We start from the raw sequence: 15,644 nt of genomic DNA, 5'->3' as shown, positions 1-15,644 counted from the left end.
CTGACTCAGTTACACCAGCTCTGTCAGGAGGAATGGGCCAAAATTCACCCAACTTATTGTGGGAAGCTTGTGGAAGGCTACCCAAAACGTTTGACCCAAGTTAAACAATTTAAAAGCAATGCTACCAAATACTAATTGAGTGTATGTAAACTTCTGACCCACTGGGAATGTGATGAAAGAAATAAAAGCTGAAATAATTCTCTCTACTATTATTCTGACATTTCACATTCTTAAAATAAAGTGGTGATCCAAACTGACCTAAGACAGGGAATTTTTACTAGGATTAAATGTCAGGAATTGCGAAAAACTGAGTTTAAATGTATTTGGCTAAGGTGTATGTAAACTTCAGATTCAACTGTATATGTTTATTTCTATTAGCTGGATACACAAAGAGTATGATAAACCAACGACCCTCAGCTAGATGCCATCAATCCCTTTAACATTCTCATTCCTTGTACTGTCTCAGTCTTTTGTCTTGATGGTGGCGTTGTGGAGCGATGGTGCTTGAACCCTGCCATGGCTGCCTGCAGCTATATTTAAATAAAAATACATTTTAAAAATGTTTTTATTTAACCTTTATTTAACTAGGCAAGTCAGTTAAGAACAAATGACGGCCTAGGAACAGTGGGTTAACTGCCTTTTCAAGGGCAGAATGACCGATTGTACCTTGTCAGCTCGGGGATTCGAACTTGCAACCTTTCAGTTATTAGTCTAACGCTCTAACCACTAGGCTACCCTGCCGCCCCAATATCAAAGATATTGGATATCAAAGACCAGAAAATAAATTAATACCTTTTGTGTAGTGTAACTTCGGCATTTTTGGCAGTATTTCACCTAATTTGAACATTCTGCCATAAAGAGTATGTCACGCCCTGACCGTAGAGATCCTTTTTATGTCTATTTTGGTTGGTCAGGGCGTGAGTTTGGGTGGGCATTCTATGTCTGGTGTTCTATGTTGTCCTTGTTTTGTATTTCTATGTGTTTGGCCTGGTATGGTTCCCAATCAGAGGCAGCTGTCTATCATTGTCTCTGATTGAGAATCATACTTAGGTAGCCTGTTCCCACCTGTGTTTGTGGGTGGTTGTTTTCTGTTTTGTGTGTCGTCACCTTTCAGAACTGTTCGTTTGTCGTTTTTGTTGTTTTGTCAAGTATTTCATATTTTATTAAAGTAATATGAACACTTACCACGCTGCACCGTGGTCCTCTTCTCCTTCTCCCGACGAAGTTCGTTACAGAGTACATGTTCAACTTAAAGGAGAAATCCATCAAAAAACACAAATTCCATAAATGTATAGTGTTAAATAACACTGTGAGAAATTTTTTTTTTTTGTGAACAAATGTTTAATTTTGGTGTTATAATAAGGTTGGTAGCAACATGGAAAATTGTTGTGGAAATCGGTTCCAGCTCAAGTCAATTACAAAATCCACAATGTAATGCTCTCTCTATTGGCTGGCTGACTTGCTAGCTTTGTAGCAAAGGTAGTTACACACAATCATACCAAAGACAATATCAGCATGTAAAGTAGCTACTGCAGTTAGTTGTAAAATCCCTAAACAAACTGCACTATCAATTTAGGAGTCTATAATCTCACCATGTTCAACCTGCAGATCGATGTGCCTCAGAGTGGTCTAAAAATCGCAACGACAGATATACTTTTGAGGAGATAGGAAACCTTGACCATGCAACGTCACTGGGCCGCGCTGTGCATTCTGGAAGATTCTGGGACAAGGAGCGCTCTCCTCCAAGGACCCAACATTAGCATGAATTTCGTCAACAAAAAGTACAACTTTACAAATCTTTTCCCAGATGTGAGGTAATAAACTTCCTATCTGTAATATCGTATAGCTTTGGAATCGTGACATTATGTACTTTCGAGGAAAATAGACAGGTTTATTGTCATATGGGCCGGCAGCGTAGCCTAGTGGTTATTGCGTTGGACTAGTAACCGAAAGGTTGCAAGATCGAATCCCCGAGCTGACAAGGTACAAATCTTGAGGTGTTGACACTTTTGAGGACACATGCTCCAGTACACAGTGACATATTTTATATGGTGTTATTTCCTATTCAACAAAACTGTATGAATAAGGCTTGAAATGACTTACTGTATATGCTTTCTAAATATAGCATAAGAAAATTATAAAACGACTAAGATTTCACCTTCCTTATAACTGTAAAATACATTTCTGTATGTTTTGTTGGAGAAAATGTTCATGTTTTCTAAAGGTCGCTCTTGATCAAAATGTCCGCACCCATCGCTGTGAACGTCTAACAGAGCTTTAGCTTGGCTTCCTGAACTCGTTAGGAACTCTCCTTTCATCTCATATTAATCTTGTCTGTCTATAACAAAGTGTTTTTTTGTTTAAAATCTATTATTTTAGATGAATGTCTATTAGTCGAATAGGCTATCGTGATGAAACCACTCTCTCCTGCTGCGCTACGATGTAACGATTGCAGGCATGTGCTTTCTCCGTGGCTGTGATGTATGCTCAGCCATGGTTGATGGACAGTCTGAAGAGCAAATTAAATGGTAGGAGGGACATCCCAGCTTCAAGTGGTTTCAGATTTAACATCCTGCGTCACACAGGCTAATAGCCTAATCTTCATGACTAATGTTCCAATTTAGACGTCAAACAGTATCAAGGTTCTGGTCCAATGCTTCTAAAAATGTTATACTACTGTATCCGAGGGAACCAGGGCTATCACTCAATGCAAGCCCTTTCAATCTACGGTATCCACAGATTGATTTATAAGTGAAAATGTTAGTCGGAACCTGTACAAGAACCACGCAGGTCCCTTAATGGGGACCTTACGTCCTAAGAGGTTTTAAGTGGGATAAATTATTCCTAGAAGTGGGTGCACAGAGGGAGATGTTAAAATGCAGAATTTTGGCATGTCTTTATTCATATAAAAAATCGGATTAATGCAACTTTCCGTGTGGTCTATACCATCCGGCAAACGGTACTGGAGCATTGGCTCTCAGACCAACAGGCTCCAAGACAGCTTCTACCCCCAAGCTGTCAAGCTGTTTAAATAGCCAGACTTGACTCAAAGGTTTGAATACTTGTATGAATGAGATATTTTTGTATTTTATTTTCAATACATTTGCAAAAAATTCAAAAAATATGTTTTGACTTTGTCATTATGGGTGAGAAATAAAATCAATGTAATCCATTTTGTATTCAGGCACAACAAAACAAACCAAATGTAGAATAAGTCAAGGGTTATGAATACTTTCTGAAGGCACTGTAAATAGTGTGTGCATGTCTGCATGTGCGGTTTATAGTCTTTGGCTGAGGGCCAGGCACCCCTAGCAGGGACTCACAGAGGGAGCAAAGCCACATGCACTTCACCAGCTACCAACAAACAGGTTTCAGTTACATCACAGGTCTGGTCCCCTGATCCCTCTCACCATGAACAGCCAACACTATCCAGCCATGAGACCTGGTCGTAGTCTCCTTTCTGTTTCTCTTTGTTGTTTAACATGAGGAGAAGTTTCATGTATTTGTCTCTGAATGTTATTGTATTCTATGGTAGCTTTTAGTGGAATGTCTGGGGCATTTGTGGAATTCCCTTTCCCAAAACACTACCTCCCGTATTCCTGGCTGGAGCAAAGTGCACAAAAGCTGTAATAGTCATTCTGTAGTTCTTCCATGTTTCCTCTGAGTGAAAAATCTTTGTTAAAATCCTTCAGTCTATTGACGCATCTGAATCTAATGAACATCATCAGGAAAAAAATCCCCATCAAAATCTGTCAGTTTAAACTAGAGATGTTTTTTTTGCATGGGGAAACGGACAAACACGATTTGAGAAAATTAACTGCAACTTATAAAGGAACTGGTTGACTTTGTCTTTTGGCTAGCTAGCTAGGTCTTTTTGTGGAGGGGCCTTCCCGCATCTGTGGTGGAAAGTAGCAGAGCTATAGCACTCTTTGTCAGACCATTAGACATCCCGAAAATTGGCCTTCTCACGAAAAATGTCTGCAGCGTCCAAACGTTTTGGCCTACTAACTAATATAACCACTCTATGGTCTACAGGCCCCACTGGACTCTTCAGAAGTCAGTAACGCTAATGAGCGTCTGTAGCGTCCCAACCGTTTGGGCTACAAACTAACACGACCCCACTGTGGAAAGGGGAGACTCTCATGAACATAATGGTGCTCTCTGTGTCACGGGAACTCATCTGAAGGTAGACCATACAAATGAATGGAAGTATGAAGTTTTTTTGTGCCATCAAAAATAAGGGGTTAAATATGTGTCCAAAAAAACAAAAATATTTCCTGAGCTTTCTTATATCTACTAGAAGCATATTCCTTTATGATTTATTTTTTGACATTTTTTTGTTGTTGTCATTTTATGAATGTTATTCACTGTGAATATATGGGCTACAGTAGTAAAGGCCAAATTCTATATTTTATCAAAAAAATCTATATATACAGTCGTGGCCAAAAGTTTTGAGAATGACACAAATATTAATTTTCACAAAGTCTGCTGCCTCAGTTTGTATGATGGCAAATTGCATATACTCCAGAATGTTATGAAGAGTGATCAGATGAATTGCAATTAATTGCAAAGGACCCTCTTTGCCATGCTAATTATCTGAATGCCACAAAAGGACCAGCATACATCATGTCAGTGATTCTCTCGTTAACACAGGTGTGAGTGTTGACGAGGACAAGGCTGGAGATCACTCTGTCATGCTGATTGAGTTCGAATAGCAGACTGGAAGCTTCAAAAGGAGGATGGTGCTTGGAATCATTGTTCTTCCTCTGTCAACCATGGTTACCTGCAAGGAAACACGTGCCATCCTCATTGGTTTGCACAAAAAGGGCTTCACAGGCAAGGATATTGCTGCCAGTAAGATTGCACCTAAATCAACCATTTATCGGATCATCAAGAACTTCAAGGAGAGCGGTTCAATTGTTGTGAAGAAGGCTTCAGGGCGCCCAAGAAGGTCCAGCAAGCGCCAGGACCATCTCCTAAAGTTGATTCAAGCTTGCTCAGGAATGGCAGCAGGCAGGTGTGAGTGCATCTGCACGCACAGTGAGGCGAAGACTTTTGGAGGATGGCCTGGTGTCAAGAAGGGCAGCAAAAAAGCCACTTCTCTCCAGGAAAAACATCAGGGACAGACTGATGTTCTGCAAAAGGTACCGGGATTGGACTGCTGAGGACTGGGGTAAAGTCATTTTCTCTGATGAATCCCCTTTCCGATTGTTTGGGGCATCCGGAAAAAAGCTTGTCCGGAGAAGACAAGGTGAGCGCTACCATCAGTCTTGTGTCATGCCAACAGTAAAGCATCCTGAGACCATTCATGTGTGGGGTTGCTTCTCAGCCAAGGGAGTGGGCTCACTCACAATTTGCCTAAGAACACAGCCATGAATAAAGAATGGTACCAACACATCTTCCGAGAGCAACTTCTCCCAACCATCCAGGAACAGTTTGATGACGAACATTGCCTTTTCCAGCATGATAGAGCACCTTGCCATAAGGCAAAAGTGATAACTAAGTGGCTCGGGGAACAAAACATCGATATTTTGGATCCATGGCCAGGAAACTCCCTAGACCTTAATCCCATTGAGAACTTGTGGTCAATCCTCAAGAGGCGGATGGACAAACAAAAACCCACACATTCTGACAAACTCCAAGCATTGATTATGCAAAAATGGTCTGCCATCAGTCAGGATGTGGCCCAGAAGTGAATTGACAGCATGCCAGGGCGGATTGCAGAGGTCTTGAAAAAGAAGGGTCAACCCTGCAAATATTGACTCATTGCATCAACTTCATGTAATTGTCAATAAAAGCCTTTGACACTTATGAAATGCTTGTAATTATACTTCAGTATTCCATAGTAACATCTGACAAAAATATCTGAAGACACTGAAGCAGCAAACTTTGTGGATATTAATATTTGTGTCATTCTCAAAACTTTTGGCCATGACTGTACATGCATACACCTAAAAGGGTTCTAAAATTCCAAATCAAATAGCTAAATGATCCATGTTATGACCCTCCTCCCTCCTCTCTCTTTCATTCTTCTCTCAGGGAAGAGATCTCCAAGATCATGTCAAGCTCCTACCTGCGAGGCCTCAACATGGTCTCCTTCTTTGCGGCCAGTAAGATCATCGTCTTCATCACCTTCGCCGTCTACGTCCTCCTGGGGAACACCATCTCAGCCAGCCGGGTGTTTGTGGCAGTGTCTCTGTATGGTGCCATCAAGATCACAGTGACCCTCTTCTTCCCACAGGCCATCGAGAAGGTGTTCGAGACCATCATCAGTATCCGCAGGATCAAGGTACTCTATAGATCATCTGGCACAAAATGGCTGCTGTGCCTCACCTGGGTGCAATGAGTTATTGTAGTTTAGTAAGGTTTGTTTGGCTGAATCATCTCTCTGTTGACCCACAGCATTTCCTTCTGTTGGATGAGATTGAGAGACCCAACATGAGATTCACCTTGGAGGAAAAGAAAGACGCCTCTGTTGAGATCAAGGACTTAATTTGCTACTGGGACAAGGTGAATATTCTGATCAAATGTTGAATGTCCAAATGTTGATATACAAAACAAGAAGAAGCCTGTCCTGTGTGGTAGCTTCATGTATTGCTATGAAATGTCCCTTCTCTCTCTCTCTCCAGTGTCTGGACGCCCCATCTCTCCAGAACCTGTCACTCACAGTGAAGTCGGAGCAGCTCGTTGCTGTCATTGGACCTGTGGGGTCTGGAAAGGTCAGAGGTCATGCACAGTACATAGTACACTATATATACAAAAGTATGTGAACACCCCTTCAAATTCAGCTATTTTAGCCACACCCGTGCTGACAGGTGTATAAAATCCAGCACACAGCCATGCAGTCTCCATAGACAAACATTGGCAGTCGAATAGCCTTACTGAAGAGCTCAGTGACTTTCAAACGTAGAACCGTCATAGGATGCCACCTTTCCAACAAGTCAGTTTGTCAAATTCCTGCCCTGCTAGAGCTGTCCCGGTCAACTGTCAGTGTTGTTATTGTGAAGTGAAAACTTCTAGGAGCAACAATTGCTCAGCTGCGAAGTAGTTGGCCACACAAGCTCACAGAACGGGATTGGCTAGTGCTAAAGCTCGTAGTGTGTAAAAATCATCTGTCTTCAGTTGCAACACTCACTACCGAGTTCCAAACTGGCCCTGGAAGCAATGTCAGCACAATAACTGTTAGTTGGGAGCTTCATGAAATGGGTTTCCATGGCCAGGCAGCTGCACACAAGCCTAAGATCACCATGCGCAATGCTAAGTGTTGGCTGGAGTGGTGTAGTAAAGCTTGCCACCATTAGACTCTGGAGCAGTGGAAACACACTTTACCATCTGGCAGTCCGACAGACGAATCTGGGTTTGATGGATGCCAGGAGAACGCTACCTGCTCCAATGCATACTGTCAATGCACGACAATGCCCCCGTGCACAAAGCGAGGTCCATACAGAAATAGTTTGTCAAGATCGATGTGAAAGAACTTGACAAGCCTGTACAGAGGCCTGACCTCAACCCCATCGAACACCTTTGGGAAGAACTGGAACGCCAACTGTGAGCCAGGCCTAAACGCACAACATCAGTGCCCGACCTCACTAATGCTTTTGTGGCTGAATGGAAGGAAGTCCCCGCAGCAATGTTCCAACATCTAATGGAAAGCCTTCCCAGAAGAGTGGAGGCTGTTATAGCAGCAAAGGGGGGGACCAACTCCATGAATTTGGAAAGAGATGTTCAACGATCAGGTGTCCAAATACTTTTGGTCATGTAGTGTGTGTGTGTGTGTATATACACTGCTCAAAAAAATTAAGGGAAAACTTAAACAACACAATGTAACTCCAAGTCAATCACACTTCTGTGAAATCAAACTGTCCACTTAGGAAGCAACACTGATTGACAATAAATTTCACATGCTGTTGTGCAAATGGAATAGACAACAGGTGGAAATTATAGGCAATTAGCAAGACACCCCCAATAAAGGAGTGGTTCTGCAGGTGGTGACCACAGACCACTTCTCAGTTCCTATGCTTCCTGGCTGATGTTTTGGTCACTTTTGAATGCTGGCGGTGCTTTCACTCTAGTGGTAGCATGAGACGGAGTCTACAACCCACACAAGTGGCTCAGGTAGTGCAGCTCATCCAGGATGGCACATCAATGCGAGCTGTGGCAAGAAGGTTTGCTGTGTCTGTCAGCGTAGTGTCCAGAGCATGGAGGCGCTACCAGGAGACAGGCCAGTACATCAGGAGACGTGGAGGAGGCCGTAGGAGGGCAACAACCCAGCAGCAGGACCGCTACCTCCGCCTTTGAGCAGGAGGAGCACTGCCAGAGCCCTGCAAAATGACCTCCAGCAGGCCACAAATGTGCATGTGTCTGCTCAAACGGTCAGAAACAGACTCCATGAGGGTGGTATGAGGGCCCGACGTCCACAGGTGGGGGTTGTGCTTACAGCCCAACACCGTGCAGGACGTTTGGCATTTGCCAGAGAACACCAAGATTGGCAAATTTGCCACTGGCGCCCTGTGCTCTTCACAGATGAAAGCAGGTTCACACTGAGCACGTGACAGACGTGACAGAGTCTGGAGACGCCGTGGAGAACGTTCTGCTGCCTGCAACATCCTCCAGCATGACCGGTTTGGCGGTGGGTCAGTCATGGTGTGGGGTGGCATTTCTTTGGGGGGCCGCACAGCCCTCCATGTGCTCGCTAGAGGTAGCCTGACTGCCATTAGGTACCGAGATGAGATCCTCAGACCCCTTGTGAGACCCTATGCTGGTGCGGTTGGCCCTGGGTTCCTCCTAATGCAAGACAATGCTAGACCTCATGTGGCTGGAGTGTGTCAGCAGTTCCTGCAAGAGGAACTCATTGATGCTATGGACTGGCCCGCCCGTTCCCCAGACCTGAATCCAATTGAGCACATCTGGGACATCATGTCTCGCTCCATCCACCAACGCCACGTTGCACCACAGACTGTCCAGGAGTTGGCGGATGCTTTAGTCCATGTCTGGGAGGAGATCCCTCAGGAGACCATCTGCCACCTCATCAGGAGCATGCCCAGGCGTTGTAGGGAGGTCATACAGGCACGTGGAGGCCACACACACTACTGAGCCTCATTTTGACTTGTTTTAAGGACATTACATCAAAGATGGATCAGCCTGTAGTGTGGTTTTCCACTTTAATTTTGAGTGTGACTCCAAATCCAGACCTCCATGGGTTGATAAATTTGATTTCCATTGATAATTTTTGTGTGATTTTGTTGTCAGCACATTCAACTATGTAAAGAAAAAAGTATTTAATAAGAATATTTCATTCATTCAGATCTAGGATGTGTTATTTTGGTGTTCCCTTTATTTTTTTGAGCAGTGTATGTTAAAATATGTAGTAAGCCATCAGCCAGCGCACATGTTTACCATCCAATCTCTCACAGTCCTCTCTGCTCAGCGCCATCCTGGGGGAGCTGCCTCACGACAAGGGGGTGTTGAAGGTCAAAGGTCAGCTGACCTACGCCTCCCAGCAGCCCTGGGTGTTCCCCGGAACCATCCGCAGCAACATCCTGTTTGGCAAAGAGCTCCATCCTCAGAAGTATGAGAAGGTCCTGAGAGCCTGCGCCCTCAAGAGGGTAAGACACACTGAATGGAGCGCTCATGGTATTTATTCGAGGAGCTTTGCAGTGGTTGTAATGGCTTTGTGTTCAATGACTGTTAACCCCTGTTGTCGCTGTTGTCCCTTCTGTGTTCAGGACATGGAGCTGCTGCCAGACGGGGACCTGACAGTGATAGGGGACAGAGGAGCCACCCTCAGTGGGGGACAGAAAGCTAGAGTGAACCTGGCCCGGTAAGACCACAGCTCCACTTCATACCAGAGTAGAAATGAATAGAATAGAAGAATATCCTCCAGTCTCTATCTGAAAGCCTTGTTGTGTCTCAGGGCTGTGTACCAGGATGCTGATATCTACCTGCTGGACGACCCTCTAAGTGCTGTGGATGCTGAGGTCGGGAGACACCTGTTTGAACAGTGAGTGAACCACAGTTTCAGCTAAACAGTTTTATTTTACCAGACTGGTCCCATTTGAGATAAATAATTATTTTTAAAGAGAGACAAAATAGCAGCTCACAAGGTTTCAGGCCAATTTACAACATAAAACACAACAGTTACAGAAACATACATTTACACATTGAGCAGCAAGATGGTTTGGGGAGGTGTGGTGCAACGATGAAATGATGACCTCTTCCTACTGTATATATTTGGTCACATGATTCATTTTGCGTATGGTTTCCTAGAAAAAAAAGGGTGTCTCAACTAACCCTTTGGCTCAACTAAACCCACTACCCTCTAGTACAACTGAACTACATTCTTCCCAGACTCAGATTAGGTCTACTTACTGGCTGCTTCTTTAGGGCAGGAATGGGTTTTTGTATAGCATTTACAAGTAAAAGGATGTTCAGGGTCATGTGGATTCTCTGACGTTAGAACAGGCCTTAGGCCTTCACCAGCAGGTTGAAACTGCACTTAAACTGTCTGTCTCCATGTGTCTGTGTGTCCAGGTGTATCTGTGGTATTCTGAAGAATAAGCCCCGCATCCTGGTCACCCACCAGTTGCAGTACCTCCAAGCAGCTGACCAGATCCTCGTCCTCAAGGAGGTGTGTTCCTGGCAGGGTTTAACATTCTACACATGCTCTGTAACCTACATATGACCACAGGTGCATTTCTGCTTACCTTTAACTTTGTTGAGCACATAACAGATGTCTGCTGTCAATCTTTATGAACTGAATAGTTCACCCAAAGGCATATACTTTTACATATGTATACAGACTCCAGAAGTTGAGCAGGGTGTGATGTGTGTGTGTGTGTGTCTCAGGGTCACGTGGTAGCGAGGGGGACATACTCCGAGCTGCAGCACTCTGGGGTTGACTTCACCTCCCTGCTGAAGAGGGACGAGGAGGAGGAGCCACAAGCCAACAACAATCACTCAGTGGTCAAACACGCCTTTTCCCAGAACTCAATTTCCTCCCGGAATTCATTGGTCTCCCACACCTCCTCCATGCACTCTGTTAAAGATGGAGCTGAACAGCTTCCGGTGGGTCCAAACCCCACTCACTTCCTTTCAAGCCCTTAGATACAGTCACAAGGAAGATTTTCATTCTGAAGTGTGCCTGGTTGTTCGTCCCTTAGTTAACAGGGTATTATCTGTCCATGTCTCCTCCCAGGAGGAGCCTGTCCAGACAGTAGCAGAGGAGAGCCGATCAGAGGGCAACATCGGCGCCAGCCTATACTTCAAGTACTTAAACGCAGGAGCCAGCATCCTGGTTATGCTGGGCACAGTCCTCCTCAGTCTCATCGCGGAGGTATTAACGGATCCAAAATGTCAGGCAGTGAATAGCCATATGTCATATGTCACCATTCTACCTCATAGCATCTACAGTAAATACAAGCATTTTGACTTCTGATAGATGTGTGCAAAATTTTACTCTGAACAGATCAGTGCATTGGAACCAATGACATTGCAATGATCGAACCAACTATAATGTAATTTGTCACCCACAGGTAGCGTATGTTCTTCAGGATTGGTGGCTAGCCTATTGGTGAGAAGCCTCTATTGTTACAGTAGTACATTATTTGTTTCACAGTTCAGTTGGACCATAGCATTATGAACATTCAAGTAACAATGCTGTTTGATTGGCAGGGCAGGAGAGCAGGAGAAACTCAATATTAACAGCACTGTGATTGTCCAAAATGGCCTCAACATCACTCAAGAATTGGACCTCAGTTTCTACATGGGTATTTATGCAGGTATACAGAGGAAGAGCATTCCTACATATACTCTATATTTACGTTTCCCTTCAAAAAATGGGAATATTTTCCAAGTAAGTATGAGGTTGTCCCCTTCCCTCGGAGGAAGCTTTGGAAAATCGTGTACTGACTGACAAGTCACCTCTGTGTTCAGGTTTGACTCTGGCCTCAGTCATCTTTGGCTTTGCCAGGAGTCTGATTATGTTCAATGTGCTGGTGAAAGCTGCTCAGTCTCTGCACAACCGCATGTTCAACTCTATCCTCCGGACGCCTGTACGCTTCTTTGACATCAACCCAATTGGTGAGAAACCCCCCTGTGAAATATAATTTATTTGTGTTGTCTTTTTCTTGTAGACTTGGAATTGAGTCCTGACCTCAAAATGCTTTGAAACTGGTTGGGTGAGAGGGGGTGAGAGGGGAACAGACGTCATTTCAACATCTAGTTTTGATTTACATTTGGTTGTTGTCAACTAACGTGAATTCAAAGTAAAAAAAATATATATATTTGTATTTAGGTTAAAAGTTGTGTGGGGGAAAAAAGAAAAAAAATTCCCTTACGTTTGTTAGGAATTGAAAACTGGTCAAGTTGTAGAGAAATACTTGATGCAAAATACAAGGTGAACAACTTCTATATTTAAAGGTTTAATAGACAGACATATGCACATGGAAAGACAGAAATGTTCCTCTAAGAAGTTTGCAGCAAAGCTCTCCCCCTCCAGAGGAGAGGGCGGAACTAAATACTCTTGCCTACCCGGTCACTGTTTCATCCTTCCGTGTCAGGTGCCAAAGCATTAAATCAAGGCTGAGACCTTGGGGTTGAATAGACTATACAATTTAAACGTCTTAATGGCTTAGGACACCCATGGTCAATTTTATGTCTCAGGTGCCCAGATACCAGTAACTAAGACCTGATTTATGGTGACCTCAGGCCTTACAGAGGGTACCTAAATGCCAAATTTCAATAGGGAATAGTCATCCAAAAATTGCATTCTTAGCAGGTGATAACTTTTTTCAAATCCAATCAGTTTTCCACGTTGAGTAAAAGTCATCACATTCAATTTTTTTGTTGAAATGACGTGGGAAACAATGTTGATTTTTACCAGTATTTGCCCAGTGGATTACTTCCTCCTGTTCTGTCACAGGAAGAATTCTCAACAGGTTCTCTAAGGACATCAGTCAGCTGGATTCCATGTTACCTAATACCTTTGTTGACTTCAGTCAGGTAAGTGAGTTTATAGCCCTAGAGGGGAACATCTATGTATTTTGGCAGGCGGATATAGATTTCCCAATCCAGTATCTAAATCTTTTCTTCTCTTCATGTCTCCTGGGCGTATCCAATCTTGCCACAGTCGATCCTGCAGAATATCGGCGTAGTGGTGGTGGCAGCCTCAGTCATGCCCTGGATCCTCATTCCTGTGGTTCCTCTACTCATCATATTCCTGTTCCTGAGACGCTACTTTCTGCAGACGTCACGGGACGTCAAACGCCTGGAGTCCACCAGTGAGTGACAGGACTGACTGGGACAGTGAGGGGAGGCAAGGGACAAATGATAATTGTACATTTGCTCTATTAATGTGTATGATTTCCTTTTGTGTCTGCAGGCGTGTGTGTGTTGATGAATTTCCTGTGTTCTGCAGCTCGGAGTCCCGTCTTCTCCCACCTGTCCTCGTCCCTCCAAGGTCTGTGGACGATCCGAGCCTTCAGAGCCGAGGAGAGATTCCAGAACACCTTTGACGCTCATCAGGATCTGCACACAGAGTCCTGGTTCCTGTTCCTGGTCACCTCTCGCTGGTTCGCTCTCCGACTGGATGGAATCTGCGCGGCCTTTGTCACTGTCACCGCCTTCGGCTGCCTCTTCCTCAGAGATGGTAAGAGGTTGAATTTATTATGGCTGTGTCCCAAATGACACCCTATTCCGTATGTGGTGCACTTTTGACCAGTGCCTTAAGATGTGTATATATACCTTCTATTAAGTCCACCTTAAGGGACCCCTGACTTCATTACAGAAGCTGTTACACAATGGTAGAAATCAATGTTGCTTTCATCTGACATATACAAATTGAATTCGAGGTTGGATAATCTTTCTGCTCAAAGTCTTTGGCTCATTGCCTGTTCCCGAGCAACAACTTGTATTACACTTGGGGCCAAACAGTTATCCAAGCTACACTACCGGTCAAAAGTTTTAGAACAGCTACTCCTTCAAGGGTTTTTCTTTATTTTTTATATTTTCTACATTGTAGAATAATAGTGAAGACATCAAAACTATGAAATAACACATATGGAATCATGTAGTAACCAAAATAGTGTTAAACAAATCAAAATATATTTTATATTTGAGATTCTTCAAATAGCCACCCTTTGCCTTGACAGCTTTGCACATTCTTTCCATCGGCTTCATGAGGTAGTCACCAGGAATGCATTTCAATTAACAGGTGTTCATTCTTAAAAGTTAATTTGTGGTATTTCTTGCCTTAATGCGTTTGAGCCAATCAGTTGTGTTGTGACAAGGTAGGGGGTGTATACAGAAGGTAACCCTATTTGGTAAAAGACCAAGTCCGTATTACGGCAAGAACAGCTCAAAAAAGCAAAGCGAAATGACAGTTCATCATCCACATGAAAGTCAGTCAATATGGAAAATGTCAAGTGCAGTCGCAAAAAACATCAAGCGCTATGATGAAACTGGTTCTCATGAGGACCGCCACAGGAAAGGAAGACCCAGAGTTACCTCTGCTGCAGAGGATAAGTTCATTAGAGTTACCAGCCTCATAAATTGCAGCCCAAATAAATGCTTCACAGTTCAAGTAACAGACACATCTCAACATCAACTGTTCAGAGGAGACTACGTGAACCAGGCCGTCATGGTCGAATTGCTGCAAAGAAACCAATACTAAAGGACACCAATAATAAGAAGAGACTTGCTTGGGCCAAGAAACACGAGCAATGGACATTAGACCGGTGGAAATCTGTCGTTTGGTCTAGAGTCCAAATTTGACTTTTTTGGTTCCAACCGCCGTGTCTTTGTGAGATACGGTGTGGGTTAACTGATGATCTCTGCATGTGTATTTCCCACCGTAAAGCATAGCGGAGGTGGTGTGGGGGTGGTTTGCTGGTGACACTGTCTGTGATTTCTTTAGAATTCAAGGCACACTTAACCAGCATGGCTACCACAGCATTCTGCAGCGATACGCCATCCCATCTGGTTTGCGCTTAGTAGGACAGTCATTTGTTTTTCAACCGGACAATGGCCCATCACACCTCCAGGCTGTGTAAGGGCTAATAGACCAAGAAGGAGAGTGATGGAGTGCTGCATCATATGATCCGGCCTCCACAATCCCCGACCTCAACCAAATTGAGATGGTTTGGATAAGTCTGAGTGACGGAAAAGCAGCCAACAAGTGCTCAGAATATGTGGGAACTCCTTCAAGACTGTTGGAAAGCATACCAAGTGACGCTGGTTGAGAGAATGCCAAGAGTGTGCAAAGCTGTCAAGGCAAAGGGTGGCTACTTTGAAGAATCTCAAATATAAAATATATTTTGATTTGTTTAACACTATTTTGGTTACTACATGATTCCATGTGTTATTTCATAGTTTTGATGTCTTCACTATTATTCTAAAGAAAAAACCCTTGAATGAGTAGGTGTCTTAAAACTTTTGACCGGTAGTGTATGTCAAGAAACATTAATTAATAAGAATGTTTCATGAAATAAAATAAAATAATCGAATCAAAATCACATTTTATTTGTCACATGCTTCATTGAAAACAGATGTAGACTAATAGTGAAATGCTTACTTACAGTTGCTTCCCAACAATGCAGAGATAAAGAAAATAGAGAAATAATAGAAAAGTAATAATAAATAACAATAAC

The 15,644-nt window shown here is 43.4% G+C and overlaps 1 protein-coding gene across 3 annotated transcripts in view; it reads left to right on the top strand.

Moving 5' to 3' along the window:
* The window catches only part of LOC139532279 (ATP-binding cassette sub-family C member 4-like), a 53,560-nt gene that overhangs the window by 27,936 nt on the left and 9,980 nt on the right, over nt 1-15,644 (top strand). For all 3 annotated transcript variants that reach the window (XM_071329694.1, XM_071329695.1, XM_071329696.1), the window contains exons 8-22: nt 6,040-6,289; nt 6,403-6,510; nt 6,630-6,719; nt 9,414-9,605; nt 9,726-9,820; nt 9,914-10,000; nt 10,531-10,627; nt 10,846-11,064; nt 11,195-11,332; nt 11,532-11,569; nt 11,671-11,777; nt 11,932-12,078; nt 12,920-12,999; nt 13,127-13,277; nt 13,415-13,645. In XM_071329694.1, coding sequence (XP_071185795.1) covers nt 6,040-6,289; nt 6,403-6,510; nt 6,630-6,719; nt 9,414-9,605; nt 9,726-9,820; nt 9,914-10,000; nt 10,531-10,627; nt 10,846-11,064; nt 11,195-11,332; nt 11,532-11,569; nt 11,671-11,777; nt 11,932-12,078; nt 12,920-12,999; nt 13,127-13,277; nt 13,415-13,645 — 2,030 coding nt within the window. The remainder of the gene's footprint in view (nt 1-6,039; nt 6,290-6,402; nt 6,511-6,629; nt 6,720-9,413; nt 9,606-9,725; nt 9,821-9,913; nt 10,001-10,530; nt 10,628-10,845; nt 11,065-11,194; nt 11,333-11,531; nt 11,570-11,670; nt 11,778-11,931; nt 12,079-12,919; nt 13,000-13,126; nt 13,278-13,414; nt 13,646-15,644) is intronic.

The sequence above is a fragment of the Salvelinus alpinus genome, chromosome 10, assembly GCF_045679555.1.
Source record: "Salvelinus alpinus chromosome 10, SLU_Salpinus.1, whole genome shotgun sequence".
Lineage (NCBI taxonomy): Eukaryota > Metazoa > Chordata > Actinopteri > Salmoniformes > Salmonidae > Salvelinus > Salvelinus alpinus.
The sequence above is the reverse complement of the archived record's forward strand: the minus strand, read 5'-3'. Positions and strand labels throughout refer to the sequence as shown.